The sequence below is a fragment of the Xenopus laevis genome, chromosome 7L (assembly GCF_017654675.1).
Source record: "Xenopus laevis strain J_2021 chromosome 7L, Xenopus_laevis_v10.1, whole genome shotgun sequence".
NCBI lineage: Eukaryota > Metazoa > Chordata > Amphibia > Anura > Pipidae > Xenopus > Xenopus laevis.
The window spans coordinates 88716732-88739844 of NC_054383.1; the positions used below are offsets into that span (position 1 = coordinate 88716732).

The 23113-nt window shown below is 35.6% G+C and overlaps 1 protein-coding gene across 14 annotated transcripts in view; it reads right to left on the minus strand.

The window, feature by feature from the left end:
* The window catches only part of ncam1.L (neural cell adhesion molecule 1 L homeolog), a 147427-nt gene that overhangs the window by 14809 nt on the left and 109505 nt on the right, over window positions 1–23113 (minus strand). For 8 of the 14 annotated variants that reach the window (XM_041568392.1, XM_041568393.1, XM_018224335.2 and 5 more), the window contains 3 exon segments: window positions 15253–15255; window positions 11129–11253; window positions 8859–9039 (listed from right to left, as the gene is read on the minus strand). In XM_041568392.1, the coding sequence (XP_041424326.1) occupies window positions 8859–9039; window positions 11129–11253; window positions 15253–15255 (309 nt within the window). 14 annotated transcript variants of the gene reach the window in all.

Consider the following 23113-nt stretch of genomic DNA (forward strand, 5'->3'; position numbering starts at 1 on the left):
TTCATACAAAACGAACACAAATAATTGTGTGTAAAAATACAAAATTGCACATTTATTCTGACCTGAGCGCACAGTTGTTTAAAAATGTGCACATACAGTAGGTTTAAAATGAGTGCTCAAAAAAATTGCAGATGGGTAATATCTGCAAATGGTTCATCTCACTAGAGACAAGCTGTAGCACACTACAAAGCTGCTGCTCTAATACTTCTAAAAGTGTCAAAGTCTCTTCACTAAAGCATTTTAGTGGCGTGTCAACCATTTTTAGTGGTGGTGATGGTGAAGAACTTTTTTTTTTAAAATGTACACAGAGTAGCAACATTGTATTCATTTGTGAAGGAAATATCGGGAATACCCAGCTAATTCAAAAGGTTAATAAACCAGACCTTTTTGGCAAACTTTTGCTGGAGGCTTTAGCTTTAGAAGGCACTTTCCCCCCTGAATTCTCTTTTCGTTGAGTGCTGCAAGGGATGTGATATCATTCTACAAATATAATCAGTGCATGAACCTTTGAACTAATACTAGCATGAATTTACACTGCAAAAGAGAGTTTTTTTACTGATGTAACTTAGTGAGACTATTGTGCTGAACTGGGGAAGATGGATTTTAAGAATCCTCCAGCATAGTAAAATAATCTTATATTACTAGCACCACAGCACCTTTTGTATAATCTGTGGGTTGCATGCTGGAGAAAAAAAAGCAAACCTGGTAATTGAACTTAATGCCAATCTACATTTATTATGTTTTACCTTTTAGCCTCTGATTTTTCAATATTTTGTTCTCTAATCTGAGCAGGTTCAGGGATTTTTGTTAAATGTTTTTAATCATTAATCTTTTATCTTTCCCTAATCTCTTTTTCGACTGTCTTAAAGGTATTTCTGTCTTACTTCTCTGCTTACTTTTTGGGCGAGGACACACGGGGGTTTTTACTTTGAATTTTTTAAAACATGCAGCCAAGCGTAAATAAAAAATATGACTGCCTGAAGTCTTGAACTCATGGACATCACAAGATTCTGGGTTTCCCCCTTTTTTAATGCTCTGCCAGGCCTTTACTGTAGTGGCTTTCAGTTGCTGTTTGTTTGTGGGCCTTTCTGTCCGAAGTTAAGTCTTCAACAAGTGAAATGCTGCTTAATTGGGTTCAGATCAGGTGACTGACTAGGCCATTCAAGAATATTCCACTGCTTTTGATTATTCAGAATCTGTTATCTACTGTGTAGCCTATGCTTGAATGGCTGCCCCATGGCTATACAGCAGCTGTTTAACAGTGCAGGGTAACAGGACATTATATTGTCATTCCTTTAAAACATTTTCATTTTTTTGTGTTACTGTTCCTTTAATCTTTGATTGCTATTAGTTTGTTATGAATGAGTTCCCTACATAAGCATGGCATAAGACACTGCTGAAATCAGAAACACAAACTGATTTACAAAGCTAATTCTAAATTCTAATAATAGAAAAATTGCCTTGTGTGTTGAAATGCCTATTAAACTCAATAGCTGCACTGCCAGTAAATTTCAAATAGGCTGTAAAGTGGAAGTCTGCCACTAGTGACTGATCTATTTACTGAGCAACTGCAGCTGTGCCTTACAGATAATACCATTTGCTGGATTGGATACTTCCAGCCTTACCAGCTACTGGATGTGCCCTGGCGATTTAAACCTTCCGCTGGGTTAAATACTCTTGTGTAGACTCAGAAAAATGTGCAATCTACTGAAACACAGCAAATTAAATGCGCATATTTTAATCTCATTAAGATTTTATTAGGTAGAAAAGCTATTCCAAACATTTTTCTTCATTCTGTCTGCATCAAATGCATACAACTGTTTAAAATAACAGTAATTGCAGAAAAAGTGGAGCAATGTAGAAACACAATGACTTGCCTATGTACATTATGAGCCATATCATATTTCTTTGAGGGGCAGGAATTGACAGATAATTACATGGAATAAGTGGCATATGAGCTGTTATACTGTAATGAGGCCTCTACTTTGCACCTAAACCCAGTGTAAGCTTACATTTCTCATTATATTTCTGTTAATTTAGGGAAGTTGTATGGCCTGTTATCTCTGCTGATGAGGTTACAGTAAAGTACAAAGGCCCGAAATAGCTCTGATCCCAAAAATTGAACATTTCATGTTAAATTAAAACTGCACATGCTGTGAAAATAGCCAGTTCTCTAATTCAAGAAAGATAAAACCCTTGTGCAGTATTAAAAGGAGAACTATAGCAGGAATACTTGGGCTAGAAATGCTAAACATTATAGTGGCCATTTATTAGGGCCATTTATTAACAGGGTGTGTGCAAATGAAAACAGAGGTGCTCCAAAATGGAGTACAAAGGCCAGCTCCTGTCCCCATGAAAACTGAGCTGCCTACATTTGGCAACTTTTTATTCATACAGAGTAGGTGGGAAAGGTATGTAAGCATTCTCGCACCTACACCCTAATGTGCAAAAGTTAGGGGGGCCGACTGGGTTCACGAGCCAGTCCAGTACTTACAACCTGCCCTATGGATGCGTATTCATATGTATATAGATTTTTACGATAATTTTGTCTTATTGCTCAGATGGCAGATTAAGGACAAACTGGGCAGTCCTTCTGGGGGCTTAAGTTCCCGAGGGAACCAGCACAATGGAGAGTGGGTCGGTGGATGGAGGCAGATCTGGGGTTGAAAAAGGGAGGAGCAAAGCCCAGCATTAAGCCACCCCTTTTATTACTGGAGGAACACTGAATGGCATCTGGGCAACATTAACCAAAGACTAGGCAAGATTATGGAAGCATTATGTAGCACTTGGATTCTTGATTTTGCAGGCCATTGCAGTAAGCCTTTATGTTATTTACTCAGCAGAGCTAGCTACACCAGATACAGCTATGTGAAACAATTACACTGCCTGTATGGCTCCAGCTGATTCTGAATAAAATACTATACAAACTGCTGAATTTAAAAAAGAAAAAAATACTAAACCATAGTTGACTTCTGTTTGACACATCAAAATTGTTCCTATTAAAGGGAAGAATCTGTCTCAGTATCACTTAAAACATGATACAGCAGTGTTTCTTTTTTATTTTTCTTCACACAAACATTTCCTTAAGCTACCGTACCACAAACCAGAAATACCTTAAAATAGAGGCCTTACAAGTATCACTGTAATTACAGTTCCAGTTCTGGTATTTGTCCCTGATACTCTGCACTACAATTTACATTCATACGTGCAGGAACACTCTGCCCTGCCCCTAACCTGCCTGCTGAGATTTCGATACTGTAAGGGGGCTAGGGTCCCATACCCAAAGGTATTGATGGGCTGGAAGAATGAAAAGGAAGAGGATTTTACAGAAAAATACATAATTTCTGTATTTTAAAGGCAAAGGAAAGTCATCTTGTACTTGGGGGTGTCCCCCAAGTGATTGTATATACTTACCTGAAACCCCGGGCCGGTGCTCCTATCAGCAGAAAACTGCATCGGGCCGGGGTTATACCAGTGAGCAGCATGGAGCGTTTCTCTTCTGTCTTCTTCTTTCTTCGTGCATGTGCAGTAGAACGAAAAGCCGAACTTTAACTAAAAAGTCAGCTATTTCGTTCAACTGCACATGCGTCTGCCCTGGGAAATTTGAAGAAAGTAGAAGCCGGAAGATGATCACTGCGTGGTGCTCGCTGGAATAACCCTGGGTCGGTGAAGTTTTCTGCTGATAGGAGCACAGGCCCGGGGTTTCAGGTAAGTATATACAATCACTTGGGGGTGCCTAACATTTGGCACGACCAAGTGCAAGATGACTATCCTTCGCCTTTAAAGGAATGTATCAGCATTACCTTGTACATATGCATTTCTGTTAAACATTTACATTTTATTAAAGTTACATTGAATCATCTGGAGGACTAGATGTAAATGTTATATGAGAGTTAATCTACAAACCACCCACATGTAGATAAAAAAAAATTAGACACATGGACACAGAATGCTTGGATGATGCCTCACTCAAATGGAGACACTTGCAGCAGCAAAAACATATTCTAACAAAGAACAATGGCAATTACTAGACACACAAGCAAAGGTACAACGTTGAATGATGCACAGCTTCCCACATTGGCTGTTGGTGCAATGATTCCAAGGAAAGTGGTTGTTGACAAGAGAATTTGGTGCATGAAGTAGAAATGGATGTCCAGAGACGGTTGACACAAGTAACAGACAAGGGAGAGTTTGGGGAAAGAGGAAGGAGGCAGAGGCATCGAAGGAAAGAAGGGAGAGAAAACACAGAGAGAGGAGAGAAAAACAGATAAGAAAATAAATAGATCACAAGTACAGGAAAAAAACATGTTGCAAAACTTTAACTCAAGGTAGGCAAATAAAGAGAGCAGTGGTCATACAAGTGCTTAGTGTTTAGTAACAGGGGGATAAAAGAAACAACAAACTGAAAGGGAATGTTCAGAAGCAAGGCCGTAAGCAGCAGAGCAAGGGTTATGGGTTAGAAATTATGCAGGCACTTGGCGCCACACTGCAAAGACAATGAGTAAAAGATGTTGATGATCAGAATCTGGAGGACAAAATACATCACCTGTTGGAACATTTAGGTCTATGTCTTGGTCTATGTCATTGAATTTCAAAAGCCCATATATTTATATTGTAATGTTTTAATCTGTCTGGAGGCTAACTGTTCTTTGTATGTAGATAACACTGGATAACACAAATAATGACCAGGTAGTGCGTTTTGACTTCAGAATGAAGCGTGCTTTCATTGGGAAGATATTAGGAAATACAAGTTGCTACCATGCAACCTCAGCAGATGATAGATGTCTGAAATCTTATCGGACTTTTGTTCAAATAAAAACAAATTTCTTGGCACAGTTGACATTTTGATCTTCAGAACAGGCAGCTGGGGCTGTGTCCATAAAAAACACAGGATAAACAAGAGATAGATGACCAAATGACTGCTAGAGGACCTGAGACTGTGTAGTGGTCATGGCTTATGTCCCGTTTTAATATATGCTTGCAAAAATTATTATTTACCCTTGTTGTAGGGCTTTGGAGTCCTCGTGAACAATTTTGGGAGTCTAGTAACAACACTAACATGGACACAATAATGGCACCTGGTTCATGAGGAGCCATTGAGCCACTGCATCATTCAGCTGTGCTCCATTTGCAAATCTACTGTTAGTGAGTGTTGTAAAACCAATTAAAAAAACAGACCTACATGAGGTTCATTCATAAATATCACTATGTTAATAATAATATTCAGATAAGTCGTTGTATATTTTAGTCTTTCATGGATGAGCAGCATCCACTATTCTTTCCTTTACTGACAATCATGCATGAAAATGGGCAATTCACTAACCTACTGATATTACTTTCCACATGTTAAATTGTAAAATGCTGACGGCATAAAGAATGCACGAAAACATTAAAGACATGCAGTCATCAATATACAAAGGGCCTTACATAATGTGCAACATCATGGAAAGTTCTGGTGTCTGGAAAAAAAATATTTCCTTTTTTTTTTGTAAAACGTATTGTCCCAGTAATTGCAGTGGGGGAGTATATCTATATATCTCCATCCTGTCTTTCCTATCAGTTACTAAGAAATGTAAGCAAGAGATCCGAAGTCTTAGCTAATACAGCAGCATGTTCTATTTATATATTTCAATATATATATATATATATATAAAAAGCTAAATGCTATCATAAAAAAGGGTATGTGTTGATGACAGCATATAAAGTTTAAGATTGTAACTAACTTTGCTTGCCATTCTGAATTCTACAATTCAATACACAGATATTATGTAAGAATATTTGTAAAACCAAGTCAATCCTCTGTTCCTGTTTTCCATATTTATAAAGGTGATGAATTTCTGAACATAAATACCTAAGCAAGGACTAAGCACTTAAAGTACTAAACAGGTACAGATATTGTATGTGTGTGTGTGTATATATATATATATATATATATATATATATAATTTCCACTGACAAAAGGTGCACACCAGGATTTTTCAGTTTAAAACTCCATATTTATTAAATAGATTTATCTTGATAAAGGTCTTAGAAAAAGACCGAAACGTTGGCCGGTTCCTGTTTTAAATCTATTTAATAAATATGGAGTTTTAAACTGAAAAATCCTGGTGTGCACCTTTTGTCAGTGGAAATTGGATAATGCAGCTATTTTCAGCGTAGCACCCAGGTATGTGACTAATCATTGGAGTCTCTCATGGATGGTGTGCGTTAGGACTTTGAATGTGTATATATATATATATATATATATATATATATATATATATATATATATATATATATATATATATATATATATATATATATATATATATATATATATGTGTATTTTTCCTTCATAGGGTGGTCATTTCACTCCAGTTACTAAACCGTAACACATATATTGTCACATCCAGCTGGCTAACTAGTCAAGGAAGACTAAAAGAATTTAATATCAAACCAGTGGAAAACTGGACTTAAAGTGATACTGACACTAAAAATTTTCTATTAATATTGATCTACATTAAAAGTTACTAATAAGTCATGTTGATCGTTTTTTGCTGATAGTTCTGCTTTTGTAAGTAATTATTGTTTTATGTTCCTAAACCTGACTGTTCCTTCTCATCATGTCAGTTAAAGTTTCTAATGCTAACGGACTCCTGCTGCATACATATGGCAGCACCCTTATAAAAGAACAGGGTAGTAAGAAAGATCATGTAAAAGCATCAGGCAAATACTTTTATGGCAAAATTATAAATAGCATTCAAAGACAATGTTATGATAATGATAATAAAAAAAGCTTATTTTATGATGTCAGTATCTCTTTAAAATACGCAGGAAAAATACGCAAATCAAGGCCCTTACAATGATTATCTATCACAATGATGTCTAACTTACATGACATACAGTATAATAAAAGATTGAAAACATAAAAGTAGGAAGACTATGGACTACAATTAGTACCGTTATGGGACCACTGGCTGATGGACTACAGTATGGGACCACGTTCTACAAGGTATCTGACATACTGGCATGTTGCTAATTAGTGTGGCAAAAAAAAAAAGTAAGATGAGCTTAAGTCTTTTTCCAAAATTATAAAATATTTGTTTATACTTCAGTTTTATCTGCAAAAACTATTTTGCAGGCTGCTAAAGTACTTAAGCCACACTGCAGTGTGAGGTCATAATCCTAGGTCTGTAATCTGCACAATAATCACATTTCTGGCAGCCTGGCATATTATAGCACAGTAAAAACAGCTAAGTTTTCACAAATTTTCAAATAATAAAATTTTTCAAATAAAAATCATTGTCTAATGGCCGTGATTTTCTTAGATAAGTCTCTCCCAAAATGTGTTTATGCAGCACAGAAGATTTAAAGGATCAATGGCTGACACAAGTGGATAAGCATGAGAGAGTGCCCTTAGGCACTAAGGTATTAGGCATAATATGGCACAAATATGATGGTCCCAGAAAAATAGTAGATGCAGAGGGAGGGAACACATTTGGGTGATCCCTACACACACACAAACACACTAAGCTCTTTCCTAAGAATGTAAAACACAGTGGCTGCAACAATCTCACAAGACAGACATTGAATACATAGCTTAAGACAAAAAATTTTTTTGTCCAAACCACCTTTGAGGTCCATCATTTGTTCAGGATCCCCATTACCACATAACAATATTACAGATATTCTGCCATATCCATATCACGTCTTTACCCCCAAATCTCATCCCATTTACCTCTGATCCATAGAAACAAATCAACACTCTCCCGAAATATCACCTTAAGTGAGCTGGGGGGAATTGTGGTATTAACTTACCTTCACAAATAATTTACAACTCAATAGTGCATAAAATAAAAGAACACTACCCAACAGGGGACTCTTATTTAATACAGGTATGGGATTCGTTATCCAGAATGTTTCTGAATTACGGGAAGACCATCTACCATAGACTCAATTGTGTTCTAATCCCAATTTTTAAAACCGATTTCCTTTTTTATCTGTGATAATAAAACCGTAGCTTGTACAAACTAAGATATAATTAATCCTTATTGGAAGCAAACCCAGCCTATTGGCTTATTTAATGTTTACATGGCTTTCTAGTAGACTTAAAGGAGAAGGAAAGCTACCAATGTAGTTAGTTTATTGTCGATAGATTAGCCACAACAGTGCAAGTTAGAACTCCATTTTCATTCTTTAGAATGCTTTTCTATACCCGAGTAAACAGCTCTAGACACTGTCTCTGTTTGTTTAGGCTAGAAGCAGCCATATTAGCTTGCTGTGAAATCACTTCCTGCGTGAGTCTCTCCCTGCTTGCTCATAGCTTTGCTCCCTGCTTGCTCATAGCTCACAGCATTAATTTGAGGGGTTACTGGTGAATTATATAGACTTTTCTGATACCTTTCCTTATGGAGATCCAAATTATGGAAAGATATATTACCTGGAAAACCCCAGGTACCGAGCATTCTGGATAACAGGTCCCATACCTTTATTCTGTTTCCTTATGATCCCAAAGGACATTTTAAAAGACTACATACTGAAGATGTGAAAAACCTTATAAAGCAAGGTTTGTCTGCTGGTTTTGACACAGCTGCTTGGCTATTACATTTCCCATAACACATAGATTGTTCTCAAGGAAACCTTCATATACTGTTGGTTAACACAGTGTAAATTGTAAACTGATATGTATAATGCACCACACTCTATATGGTCATTAGGCCCAGGCAAAGTCCAAGCTGTGCATGCATGACCAGTCATGGTGATTGGCTGTAAGCAGGCAGCTTGTAAAAGGGGCATTTCAGGCATGTTAGGAAACAAGCAGTGCTGCTGGATTAATGGTTAAAGCAGGAGGGACAGGAATGTTATGACAAGACTGATACCTGTAGTAGCTGTGGGCTTGGCTGTGGTTCTGAAGGATAAACGAGCTTGCTTGGATTTTCCTTGCTGATTTTCGGCAACCACTATAACTTCATAATCTACATTCCATTCCAGAGTTTTGAGCGTCACATGGTGACTATTAGAAGGTACCCGCATTTCTGGTTTCCAATCCACAGCATTTAACTGGACAAAAAAACAAAAGAAAATGTAAGGCTTCAGCCAGATTTAAATGATATAATGAAATGCATGTTTAACTAGCAATTTTTGCAGCTTTCAAAGACTGTAATGGCAATATTCGTAGATCTATTTGTGCTATAAGATAATAAGAGAACTCAAGAATGTGAAGTTAAATGGGCTATGGGAAGCATTATTATGACAGGGGAATAGCATTTAATGGTATTTTAATATCCTTTAAATAATGTCACAACTATTATAAGATTCTACTGTGCAAACTTCATTTTAAAATAACTGCTACAGGATTATACCAACTAATACACTCTTTCCTGTAAATTATAAAGGATGTTGGTAAGTGCTATTTGAGTTCAGTGGTCTGTACCATAGACCAATACATATAAGAGGAATCTAGGCACAAGACTTGAATAGAGTGTACTTAGGGGGTTATTTATTAAAGGTCGAGTTATATTTTTCCCCAGTTTTTGTAGAGATTTATTATGCTCAGAAGCTGCAAAAAGCTTGAATTTGAAAATACTCCAGTTAAAACCTATCAATGTCAAGTAGAAGTCAATGGCAGAGGTCCCTTGAACCATTTTAAGATGTTTTTAGCCTTCATGATTTTCTGTATTTTTTTTTCCGGTGGTTTGCACTCAAAAACTGGATCAATTTGAGCTGATCGAGTTCTGACTCGAGTTGAAGGTAGAATAAACCTCACAAACTCAACCTTTTATAAATACCCCCTTTAATTTGTAACTAATTCATAGAGGGCAATGCATATTGGGTAAAGTGCACTCACTAAAATTAAAATATAGCCTTTATTCATTTGCATTAAAACATCTATTAAATTTATTAAAACACCATTCAGCTTCTAATTGGTATGTGGGAGAACTTGAACCACAATAGTGTTAAACCCAACTGTTTTGATAGAATAGCCAGTTAGGACTTTAACTATATACATACAATCACTTTCACCTTTAACCTTACATTTCTCAATTCCTAATAGTAGGTAGTAATACTGTAGCTCATTGCACGTTAAGGTGAGGTGTGATTGTTGGGTGCTTATTAGTTACCTTTTACCTCAGGTGTCTATTAGGTAGACCCTCCTTCAGCGCCTTCTTTACAGCGCTTTCTTGTTCACAAAAATGGACTCTGCACCTTGCACTAGAGGGAAAGCAACCTGTGCAGTCCATTGCATCCAATGCAAGTGTGCTGTTAAGAGCCCTAAGGGGCACAAATTAACACCCATGGTGCTCTAACACTTGTGCCTAGAGGTCATGGTAAATGTGAATGCAGATGTGGAACCATCAGCAGGTATGGTTTACTAACTAGCACAAATCTGCACCTCATTGTGGTGGGAACAATTAAGATGAAATTCTGGGAAAAAATATTATATTGTGTGTAAAAGAAATATTTGTGGGTTTTGTCACTACTTTAGTCAATAATCCCTTCTATCTCTCAGACATTGGCATGAGCAGATTATATAGGGAATATTGTACCCCATGTTGAAAAATATATAGTGAATAAAGTACCCCCTCTTGTAAAATATAAGGATATTATAAGTTACCGAGGAGTTTCATGACCATATAAAAACACGAGGCCGAAGGTAACTTCTAATATCCTCATATTTTACAACTGGGGGTACTTTATTTATTATAATACACAAATTTCAGTGAGTCATGTGACAGAAATGACATCAGAACTCACCGTTTATAACTGATGACATCAGAACTCACCGTTTATAAGGATATAATTTACAGGATATTCATAGCTTTTGTGTATTATAAGGATATTATAAATCCCGAGGAGTTTTAGATCATGAAACTCCAAGATAATATCCTTATATTTTGAAACAGGGGGTACATTATTTGTTAAAATAAACAAGTTTCAGTTGTGTGACAAAAATGACATCACTGAGTACCAATTATAACTCAAATTTAAATATAATTTACATATAAGTATTATAATTCTGCACATATTTGGTAAAACTATTCTGCAGCCATTCCTATTTTAATTAATATATCTAGGAAGAGAAAGAAAACCACTCTTGAACATAAAATGAAGTCTCATTGTAATATTAACAGTAATGAAAGAAGCTTACCGCTCTGTAGTTGACCAAGTAGTGTCTAATAGGAGAGCCACCATCATCCTGCTTGATTATGTCCACTTTTATAGAGTTTCCATCTTCACTCAAATGCCCTACCAGTTTTGGAGCACTAGGTTCTCCTGGAAAAATTATTAAAATAATAATGAGAAAATAGATAGCAAACACTGTGGCTGGCTGTCAGTTTAAACCTCCAATTATATAGACTGTACACAAACTATTATTTTATTGTCATAGTGATTTAAAATAATTTTGGATTTAGGTCTCTTACTGTCCATCCATTCCAACACAATGCCATTATGTTTAGTTCACTGATCATAAAAAAAAAATGCAATCCAACTGACTGGTGATCTCTGGTTATGCATCTATGTGTTATATTTTTTGGGGGGTGTATAGATAGAAGCAGATTGCATTAGACAGGATCAGCTGAATACATTCCTAGAGCCAACTAACAGATTCTCTCTCATCTAGCAGCTCAGCGTGGTCAGTTAGTATATCACACTTTTATGAAATTAGTGGTATTCAGCATTAAGTACCATGGATAGTAGGCACCGGATACATCTGGGTGCCATAAATTCCTAGGATGGTCACATTACACATGCCTCCACTTGGGCAGCCATGTTTCAACTATCATAAGACACAAATAGCACATTATTTTCTTTAAAAAAAAGTGCATTTTTGGCATTACAGTTCCCTACTCATTTTCAAAGCAGTCAAAGTTGGGTTGCTAGCTGGTATGAGGTTTAATCAGGCCAGAAGTTTGGGTTGCTTTCCTGCCAAAACCCCTAGGATAACCTTTTTTTTTGCAATTTGTCATTAAACCTGGCATTCAAACCAACCCAAAACAGAACTTGAATTAAAACAGATTAAAATAAGAACACATATTCTTCAGCACTTGTTTGACTTAAACAGATTTGATGTGGGTGGGTTGAAGCTTGGTCTGTTGCTTTTTGCACGCAATACTCTGACTGTCTCTTTAGAAATAACCACCCTTGGACATGCAGTAGATACCAAATGTTGCATGGTGGAACAACTCCTTTAAAATACTTGTACTTTAGCCCCCTGGCACTCATCAATGGGTGGTATGCCTGTTAAATACATTTGTACAATTTAACCATAAGCCAACATTGTGCTTGATAAAAGTTTATTTTGTAACCTGTTCACCACTTATTTACACAATAAAGACTATTTAAAGAAGCAAACATATACATGTAAGACATGCCATTGTTGAATGCAATCACATTTTGTTAAGACCATGATATCTCTACCATAAACATATAAGGGGAGGGAAAAGATTCATCTGTTTCTAATGTATTCCACTGTTCACACATGCCAAAAATGACACTCCGGTGCAGGAATTGTAACAATACAGTTGTTTAACTGTATAATAAGCACTTGCGTTTAAGGTCTGGACTGGTGGGCATAAGGCAGCCATGTCCTATGACAGGCAGTAAGTACAGGCTCCTTTACACCCAGCACTTGCCAGAGCTCCCTAATTTGCACATCTGAATGGCTTGCAAGTTATGTGACCATATATTTTCATTAGCAGCATATTTTAATACACCGTATAGTTGTCATGCCTGTCTTTGGTAGGTACATAATTTCAATGACATGGGAAAAAACATTGTATTAAATGTTAATATTTAACACACACACATTTTTTCTTCCTTTTTGCTTCCTCGGTACTGTTGTATTTGTTAGGCCAGTCTAAATTCTAAATAAATGACTCTTTGCTTAATTACATGAAATTCTTATGGAACTTTCATTCTCTTTAGTTTCAAAGTGTGTCACTATATTGTTTCTTAAGCATGTTTAGTCCTGAAGTAAAGGCAAAATGGTGTGCATAGTGCTCTTTGCTAGTACCCTGATCTAATCCCTTAAAAATTGATGACAGCCTTTGCATATAATCTTGCCTTTCACTGTGGATTAAACAAGTACATCTCTCCATTTACTAAGTGCCTACTTAGTCTGTTTATTGTTCAATTCTCTGGGCTGATGAGGAAAAGCTTTTAACAGATTGGTCAAAAAGAAACATCTTGGTCTCTGAATACTGCATTTACTTGGAATTTATCAGGGCAATCAGCATAGCCAGCTACAAAAAAATATAAATAAATGACTGGTCTGTAAACAGAAATAAAAAAAAAAACGCAAGGGTTAGTAATGATTGAATTTAATAAAAAAGAGGATTAGTGAGGAGAGAGAGAGGAAGATTAGTTGAACAAGAATGCATTTGCCAACGTCACTGATGAAAAGAAAATTGTTATATATATAAAAATACAGTTAAGTATAAGAGAATGATAAAAAGGCTGCTGTGTGATTCGGTTGGTGGTTTCTCAGCCTGTAATAAAGCTAAATGTTAAGGGTCATGCAAAATCATGCATCATGCACAAAATGACATTTATTCTCTGAGAGCAGAAACAGGTTAGATGAAAATGTACTGTATAATGGCATCAAGGATTCTTTGGGCTAAATCCATCTGCTATGATATGAAAATGGAAGTTATTTTTGTACGCTGTGTATTTCTGGGATGCGTACTATCAACTAACAAAGTCTTTCAGTGCTGTGAGAAGTTAATTTAGGTACAGTAGCTGCACATCTGGGTTCTTTCTAATTCTTCTAGAATAACTCTCCTACTAAGAACTGTCAGTTTTTTCAAGTGTCACCTTGAACATATTTATTCACATACTCACAGGAGGTGGCTTGATCTCTGAAACAGGATAGCACACGGATAGGACTGGGGTTTATTATTGGAACACTATTTGGGAAATACTCTGGATGCTTTGAACTGATGTACCCCTATTAAATACTAACGTCCAATGTATGGAACAGGATGGACCATCACATCCACTTTCTAGGCGGAGATGGATTTTAGTTTCATTAATATGATTCACAATTACATTGGCACTTAAAATGAACTATATAGCTGTAAACTATGCTTTATAACATCTGAAGGAACAGTCTATTTGTATTGAGAAAATATTGCTTTTATTAGTGAATCAATCAATTAATTATAATCATTTAAATGTACTTCAAATAATAAATGATAAAGTCATTATCATATATAAAAAACACTTTTATCCCAGAACCAGCAACATGAAAGAAAACAAAAGGAGGAGACAGACATACAACAGAAGTATTGGTTTCTTTGTTCTTTGTTTTCTGTAAGCGTTAATCTTGTATGCATGCATGTATTAGTGACTGATGCAGTTAGTGGTGATTAACAGCCCTTAAACCTACATTTATCAGGTAAAGTGTTCACCCTATGAAAAATGTTGCTAAATAATACTGTTTCAATTACTAGGCAAAAGAATATACAGTAATACAGGTATGGGATATATTATCCGGAATCTGTTTTGTCAAACATGCTGGATAACAGGATTCATACCACCATGTTCAGTCCAATGGCAACCTTTTTTAAAAAGGTTGTGCTTCTTTCATCCTTTTTAATCTTTTCCTATATATTTTTTATCTTATTTTATTTGATATAGTAAAGAAAAGATAATTTATAATTTGATCATTTATTAAGGTCTGCAATTGTTTAAAATGCATTGTATATAATGTTGTCCCAGTAGTTTTTGGGTTTATTCTTCAAGGGAAAAATGCAAAGGCAATATGTTAGGTCAAAATAAACCATCTTGCATCAGTATTTTTCCTAGGGAAAAGTCACTGAGACAAAGTAAAAGGAAACTCCATTGTGCCATTGTGCAGAACAATTGTAGGAATTAATTGTAGGAGATCCTGAGTGCAAATACTTTGTACAACTTTGCTTCCTTTAAAACTTTTTAGAGACATTTTTAAACTGTGCTCAACTAGAATAGAGCATGGAATACCACAAGAGAATGCTAGGGTTTAGCAACTCCTTGTAGGCTATACCCATAGGTGGGCCAGTGTTCCACCCATAAAATGCATCTAGTAACATCCCATGTACAATAGATACATAGTGCAGAATGATGGATATATATGAAGCAAAGGTTGGCCTTTATTTTAAAGGATCACTTGTCCATAAAGCATCTTAGTAGTCCCTTACAAACTCATTCTTTCTATAAAAAAGGGAACTTTATAAACAGAAGCTTTTTTTGCTCCTGATTTTCCCCCTAACCAATCAGAACAAAGAATTTTACCTTCTGTTCATCAGCGAAGACGACATCGCAGCACCATGCAAGTCACATGACAAGTCACATGATACGCACGCACATGATTGTTTGAAAGGAAAGTGGAGGGAGGTCACATGGAAAATATAAAAACAACGTAAACAATGAGAGGAGGGGAAAACAGGCTAGAATGAAAATAAAAAATGTATATATTAGGAGACAGAGCTGGAAATGTAAATTTGCAGTTTCAAAGAGAACACACATTGTTTATCTTTCTGTGAGAAAAAGGCAGAAAAATGCATTATTTTGTGCAAGCATAGCAGGACATAGTAAAAAAACATTATCACTGATGTCAACTTTAATAGTCCCAGCTTGTTAAACTCTGCAGAAAGAGCTGAAAATAAAAAGCATATTAAATTTGGGGATAAAGACAAAACAATTTATAATTTTACAATTTATAACAGAGCAGATAAGTAAAGATTACAGCAATTGCAAGCATTTGAAACATTTAACTTTCTTCTAGCTATTATTTAGATACACCAGATCCTACTACAGCACTACAAAATGTGCTTCCTCTTATACATTATGACTGGACTGAAAAGTGACAAATAAAAAAATCATAAAAAAAACGTTATAAAACAATGACAAAAATTGGTATTTTATGTGGAATACACTAATGCAGTAAAAAATTGATGGTTTTCAACCAAATACAAAGCAATGATATGGGATTAGGTTTACTCCCTTATGAAGTAAATGTAGAAGCACTAAGAACCACCCAATGTGGCTTAATAGAGACGTAAAGAAGTTAATAGGAATGAAGAGAAAGGACAAGTCTATGGGGACAGAAATTGCATTTAATGGATATAAACATTATAATAAATGTTGTAAAACGGTAATCTGGAAGGCAAGGATTGGAAATGAGGGGTGCATTGAGGCAGAGGCTAAGACTACGTTTTTAAAATATATTAATAGCAAGAAGATGCCGGTTGAGAGCGTGGCTCCTTTAAATAATGGTACCAGTATGGTTAAACCAGATACAGGTAAATGTGATAAATCAGTTCTTTCTTCAGTATATACAATAGAGGAGTCAGAGTTCCCAGACCCAACTCATAGCTGCACTGTTGTCTCAGCTCAATCTAGTCAGTGGCTGACTCCGGATATGGTTCATAAAGCTTTACTAAAAATTAATGTGAACAAGGCACCAGGGCCAGATGGACTACACCCTCAGATTCTAAGAGAGCTTAGAATTAAAAAGGGATTACGATCTCAGCCTGACAATTATACGCCAGTAAATTTGACATCAGTGGTGGGCAAATTATTTAAAGTCTTGTTAAGGGATCACAATCAAAATTTTGTCCTAGTGAATGGCATTATGAGAAGCAATCATGAAGGATAGGTTATGTCAGACAAATGATGAGGTAAGTAAGATGCTAGACAGTGGGGGAGCAGCAGATGTGATCTATTTGGTTTTTGCCATCTACTGCTCCCCCACTATTACCAAATGGTTTGCATTTAATACAGTTTCCAAAAAACAACTGCTAACCTAGGGTCTGTTGGGCTTAATTAAGTAAATTGCACAGAATCGAGTACAGAGGGTGGTTGTTAATGGTACATTCTCTACTTGGAGTAAGGTTCTTAGTGGGGTTCCTCAGGCCTCTGTATTTAGTCCACTTTTATTTAACTAGTTCATTAATGGCTTAGGGAGGCTATTATAAGTAATGTATCAGTGTTTGCAGATGACACAAAACTTTGCAGTTCAATTAATTCCATTTAGGATGTGACATACTTGCAACAGGATCTTGACAAACTGGCAATATGGGCAGCTAAGTGGCAGATGAGATTCAATGTTGATGACTGTCAACTCATGTACCAGTGGTGTAAAAATATCCAAGCCACTTATACCCTTAATGGGACTGCAATAGGCAAATCTATAAGGGAAAAGGACCTTGGAGTCCTTGTAGATAATAAACTTGGCTGTAGCAAGCAATGCCAGTCAGCAGCTTCAAGGGCAAACAAGGTCTTGAGCTGTATTAAAAGGGGCATGGATTTTCGGGAGAAGGGGGTTATTCGTCCACAGTACAGAGCGTTGGTAAGGCCCCATCTAGAATATGCCGTACAGTTTTGGAATACAGAGCTCAAATGGGACATTATTGAATTAGAGAGGGTCCAGAGAAGGGCAACTAGGCTGGTAAAAGGTATGGAAAATATCAGCTATGAGGAAAGACTGGCCAAGTTATGGTTCTTCACGCTGTAGAAGAGGCGCTTAAGGGGGTATATAACTATGTATAAATATATAAGGGGATCATAAAGTAACCTCTACAATGCTTTATATACCCGTAGATCCTTCCAGCTGACAAGAGGGCACCCATTCCAATTAGAAGAAAGGAAGGGATTCAGAAGGGATTTTTTTACAGTGAGAGCTGTGAGAATTCTCTCCCTGAATCAGTCATACTGGCTGATACAATATATAGCTTTAAGGGGTTGGATGGCTTTTTAGAAAAATTAGGGTATACAGGGCTATAAGACATAGCTCACAGGGGCCAGTTTGATTGCCATCTTGGAGTCAGGAAGGATTTTTTCCCCCTCTGAGGCAAATTGGAGAGGCTTCAAATCATTTTTTTTTGCCTTCCTCTGGATCAACGAGCAATTAGGCAGGTTATTTATTGACTTAAAAGGTTGAACTTGATGTGCATTTGACTTTTTTCAACCTAACTATGTTACTATGTTGATCTACACTCAATCCCATATCATCCCTTTGTATTTGGTTGAAATTTGGTTTACTGGCTTATTGAATTAGTTGGTGGAGGAAGGTCACCATAGTTTTTATTCATTCGTGTTTTACACATAAAATACACATTTCTTTCGTTGTTTAATCACATTTTTTTCATCAGTTTCTATTTGTCACTTTTCTTTTATACAAAATCGCTTTAAGCACTTGTTGCTATTCATTTGTGCTTTTTACTACAACATGAGTTTTATAAGCGCTTCCTTGTAGTCTTTATACCCCTTCCTTGAGTTTTGATTCCTGCACAGAAGGGAAGATTTAAGGAAGCTGCAGTTTCTTTATACTAAGTGACACACACCTGAAGAAGAGTGCTAAACACTAGGGGGATTATTTACTAAACTCTGAATGTAAAAATCATGAAAAATTTGTGATTTTTTTTTTAAATAAAATCTGGCTTTTAAAAAAATCACGAATTTTTCAGAATTTTTTAAACCCAAAAGATGGAAAAGTGTGAATCTGAAAATCCAGCATCTCAGACCTATCGAGGTTGCATATAAGTCAAAGGGAAAAGTCCCAATAATTTTTTGATGTGCGCTGGGTTTCAATTACAAAAAAATAGATGAAAAAGTCCGAAAAATTTGTGAAAATCTGATTTTTCTCGCAAAGCAAATTTTCGGGAAAATGTGATAATAAATATGTGTAAAAAACCCGAGCAGATTTGATCGGAGTTTGTAGCAGAATATATTGAGATAAATTCGGACTTTGATAAGTAACCCCCAATAGACTGGTATTTTTTACCCAAATTGTAGTGGTTGTTTAATAATTTTATAAAAAGTTGTTATTATTATTATAGTATTTGAGATAATTATATAAATAATTAGCGTGTTTCCTTTGCCTAACACTTTTTGCCTGCTGAAAAGTATTCAACCATTCAGTTATAAACTACTAATTGCTAACTTGTACTGGAATCAGCTGGTTTTAAGTGAATGGATTTGTTATTTGAGAAGATAATCCCAAAAGTGCTAAGGATTGATCAGACTTGATATATAATATATCTTTTAGTGCAGATTCTGGATGGTATCTCACATACAATGAAAACAATAATATCTAACAAAAAACATATGGGAAGTGAAACATGGTATGAATATAAAAAGGAATATGCAAAGAAAGGAATGCAATAATGGGTTGTGAAATATCCATCTGTACCATTACAAGATAAATATACTAAAGACTTGTATCATAATTGTATCACAAGTACAAGGAAATGTAATTTTACAACTTTCCAATATAAAATAAAGGAATTTTTCAGTACAAAAATAAAAACTGGGTAAATAGATAAGCTGTCCAAAAAAAAAAATATTTTGCAAAGCAGTTTTTATTTTTACACTGACCTGTTCATTTCATATTAGAATATGAATTGTAATTTAACAACTTTACAATATACATTGTTAAAACTTTTAAGTGGCTTACAAGGTATTTGTCACTGTGAAACAATGAAATAATTGTCAGCTCTTCTGCAGCCATGATTGCTTTTCCCATAATGCCTTGCCTGTTCTGTGCCAGTGCTTGGATTGCTAACAGCAAGTGCCCAATGTCAGCATGTAGACAGAAGCTGAGATTTGAAAAACTCCATGTGACACCTGAAATGTGCTTTAATGAAGCTTATAACTTTAAATACTCTATGGTCACATATTTTTTAAATAAATAAGTTGAGAATATTTGCAGCAATGAAAATATCAATTTGGATGACCTTTGGCAAATAATGTTACAATGAATATTTGGTGTACAATGAATATTCAGTGTCTGTTTGAATAGTATGTTTATATAAACCATTTTAAAAGAAGGTATGGTGCAACCATATTCTATTTTTTGCACGAGTGCAAACACTGTGCCATACATACTGAATATTTATTGTAAACCAAATATTCAGGCTATTAAAGGCTATGCATGCTATGATACATTATAATGCAAATTGTTTTTCCTGTTATAAAACAAATAAATGTATTTGTCTTGGAAAGTAAGGTATACAGGTCTATGTGCCAGAGATCTGCTATTCACTATATTCTGGAGGTGGCACTGTTGCTATAAAGTAAAAAAAAAAGCTGCTTTTGTCCAGCACTACACCAAAACCGTACAAGAGGATAAACACATTTCTATCACTGAGCTTTATACACCTAAAAAGAAACTATGAATATTTAATATTAAGGCTTTTTTAACCTATTGATATTAACTAATAAAGTATCTCATGCTTCTTTTCTTAAACAGAGATTACTGGAATATTCCTCTTTTTCAGCTTTTTCAAGCTTTCTATATAAAATATCACATGCCTGTATTTTTATTCTTCCAAAAGCTAGATACTTTGGTATCTATATTGGATTTGCATAGCCATATCAACCTGGACCACAAAAAAATGTTGTGCATAGCTCTAAAAGTATCAGTTACATTTTGTTTTATTTTTTTTAAATTCAGTATGTGTACAGAGATTTTATTGAAGTCCAGTTTTTATTGCAGTTTGTTTGCCATCAGCTCTCCTCTGCTAAAGGAGAAAGAACAGCTAAAATTAAATAAGCTTTATTAAAAAGGTCTATATAAATACACCAGTAAACCCTCAAAGTAATGCATCTCTGAGTCCTCTGTCAAAAGAAACACAGCTTTTCTTTCCTTCTATTGTGTATAGATTGGCTTCTGTATCAGACTTTCTGTTTTCATAAACCTAGGGCTAGGGCTTGAACATGCTCAGTTTGCTCCTCTTTCCCCCTCCCTCCTGTAATCTGAGCCCAGAGCTATGCGTGAGCAGAGAGAGACTCAGGCAGGAAGTGATATCACACCAAGCTACTATCCTAAACAGCGAGAGTTTCTAGAGCTGTTTACTCCGGTATGGTAAAGCATTCTGCAAAACAAATATAGTGTTATAGCTTGCACTATTGGCTAACCTATTGGAAATAAGCTTCCTTCTCCTTTAAGGAATCTTTTATATGTTGTCTTAACCAAACACCAATCAATCTATTTTGTTTAATATAATAAATATAAGCCTTAGAAGAAAAACTACAAGAAATTGCAAACACGTTGTACAGATATAGTTCTTTCTAAAAATGGGGGGAACATTTTTAAATGCAGACTTGGGGGCTGATTGAAGGCTGTCTGAAATTTCATTTTAGCTCAATCTTGACAAATTAAAAAAATATATGTATAAAGGGGCAGATTTATCAAAATGTGAGATTAGAGTTTGCCACAAAAAAAATTCTCCCACTTTCTATTCATTCCTATAGGATTTTTAGAATTATATTTATCAACAGGTGAAAGTTACAGATCGCCATATAATAAATACTTTTTTAAAAAATTCATAGGAATGACTAGAAAGTGGGTGAATGTTTTTGTGGTCAACTCTAATCTCACATTTTAATAAACATGTCTCTAAATGTTCGTGCCTTCTCACCATCATTTTATTAGTTGATATTTGTGGGGGCTCAGATATCCATTCAAACGAATGCATCAAGATGCATGTTATCTGAACTTTTTTAATCACTCCAGTGATAAATAGAATTCTTGAGTTGCTATACAATTGAAAGTTATGTCAACATTACCTAAGTTGAGAAGAATTATCTTCATGCCCCAAAAAACCTGGCGAGTTCATGTACTAGTCAATGGCAGCGGTCCGTTGAGCTATATACCCCCAAAATGAACACTTAAGCAACAGATAGTTTATATCATATTAAGTGGCATATTAAAGAATCTTACCAAACTGGAATATATATTTAAGTAAATATTGCACTTTTACATCTCTTGCCTTGAGCCACCATTTTGTGATGGTCTGTGTGCTGTCTCAGAGATCACCTGACCAGAAATACTTCAACTCTAACTGTAACAGGAAGAAGTGTTGAAGCAAAAGACACAACTCTGTCTGTTAATTGGCTCATGTGACCTAACATGTATGGTTTGTAGGTATGTTTGTGAGTGCAGTGAATCCTACGATCCCAGGGGGGGCCCTTATTTTTTAAAATGGCAATTTTCTATTTATGATTACCCAATGGCACATACTACTAGAAAAGTATATTATTATGAAAATGATTTATTTACATGAAGCAGGATTTTACATATGTTGTTTTATGCAATATCTTTTTATAGAGACCTACAGTACATTGTTTGGGGGGGTATAGTTTTCCTTTAATAGCCGTGCTTACATTCAAGTTTTTTTCAGAAGGAAAACTTGAATCGAAGAATTGAAAACTTAAATAACCTCCCATTCGAGCTGTGAGTATATTCAAATTTATCAGAGTCAGAAGCCCACTTATAAAAATAAATTATGAAATGATGTACAGTACACTTATCTATAACATACTATCCTTAACTATACAAGTCACATCAACAGGCATGTGCATCTTAAACAATTAATATACTTAGGCAAATATATTCAGTAAAACACATGCACATTCTGCCCAAATTTGAAAGCTACAGTCTTCATTTGCAGACCTAACATGGTGAGAATGTAGGGTGGATCTCACTGGGCTTCAAAGAATCTCTTCCGAATATATTATTTTCTAAATCCACGTACTAACAAACTTTGCACTTTCCCAGAATTCTATAAAACAGCATCTATAAAACACTATTCCACTGGAACAATAACCCAGCAAAACGTAATAATATATACCCAGAGTTCTCAACTCAGTGTTGGGGGTGTGTGGCCAGATAGGCACTCTCTCCCATATTATTCGGTCTTGTAAACTATTCAGATTTTGGAAAGACATTACAGATATGACTACAAAAATGTTCTTTGTGGAACTAACCATAGATGCCCCCCATGCTCTCCTGGGTTCACTCACACTCAAGCTTCTCCACACGAACAAAGACTATTAAACTTTATTTATACCGTAGCCCAATTATCTATTACTTCCAAATGGAAGGCTATAAAACCTCCAACTGTAGGCGAGGTCATCAGCCGCATAAGTGTGATTAAACCGATGGAAAAAATGACCTCAATATATAAAAGGACAGTGCTTACATTTAGAATTAAGGGGAAACTGTCTGGCTTATATAGGCCATAGAGCTGATATAAATATACACAATATACACAATGCATAACCATGCGTATATATACAGTATATATATTGAGGTTACGCTTCAAGATTTCACTGACTTGCACAACACCCTAGTCTTTTTGGATTGTTC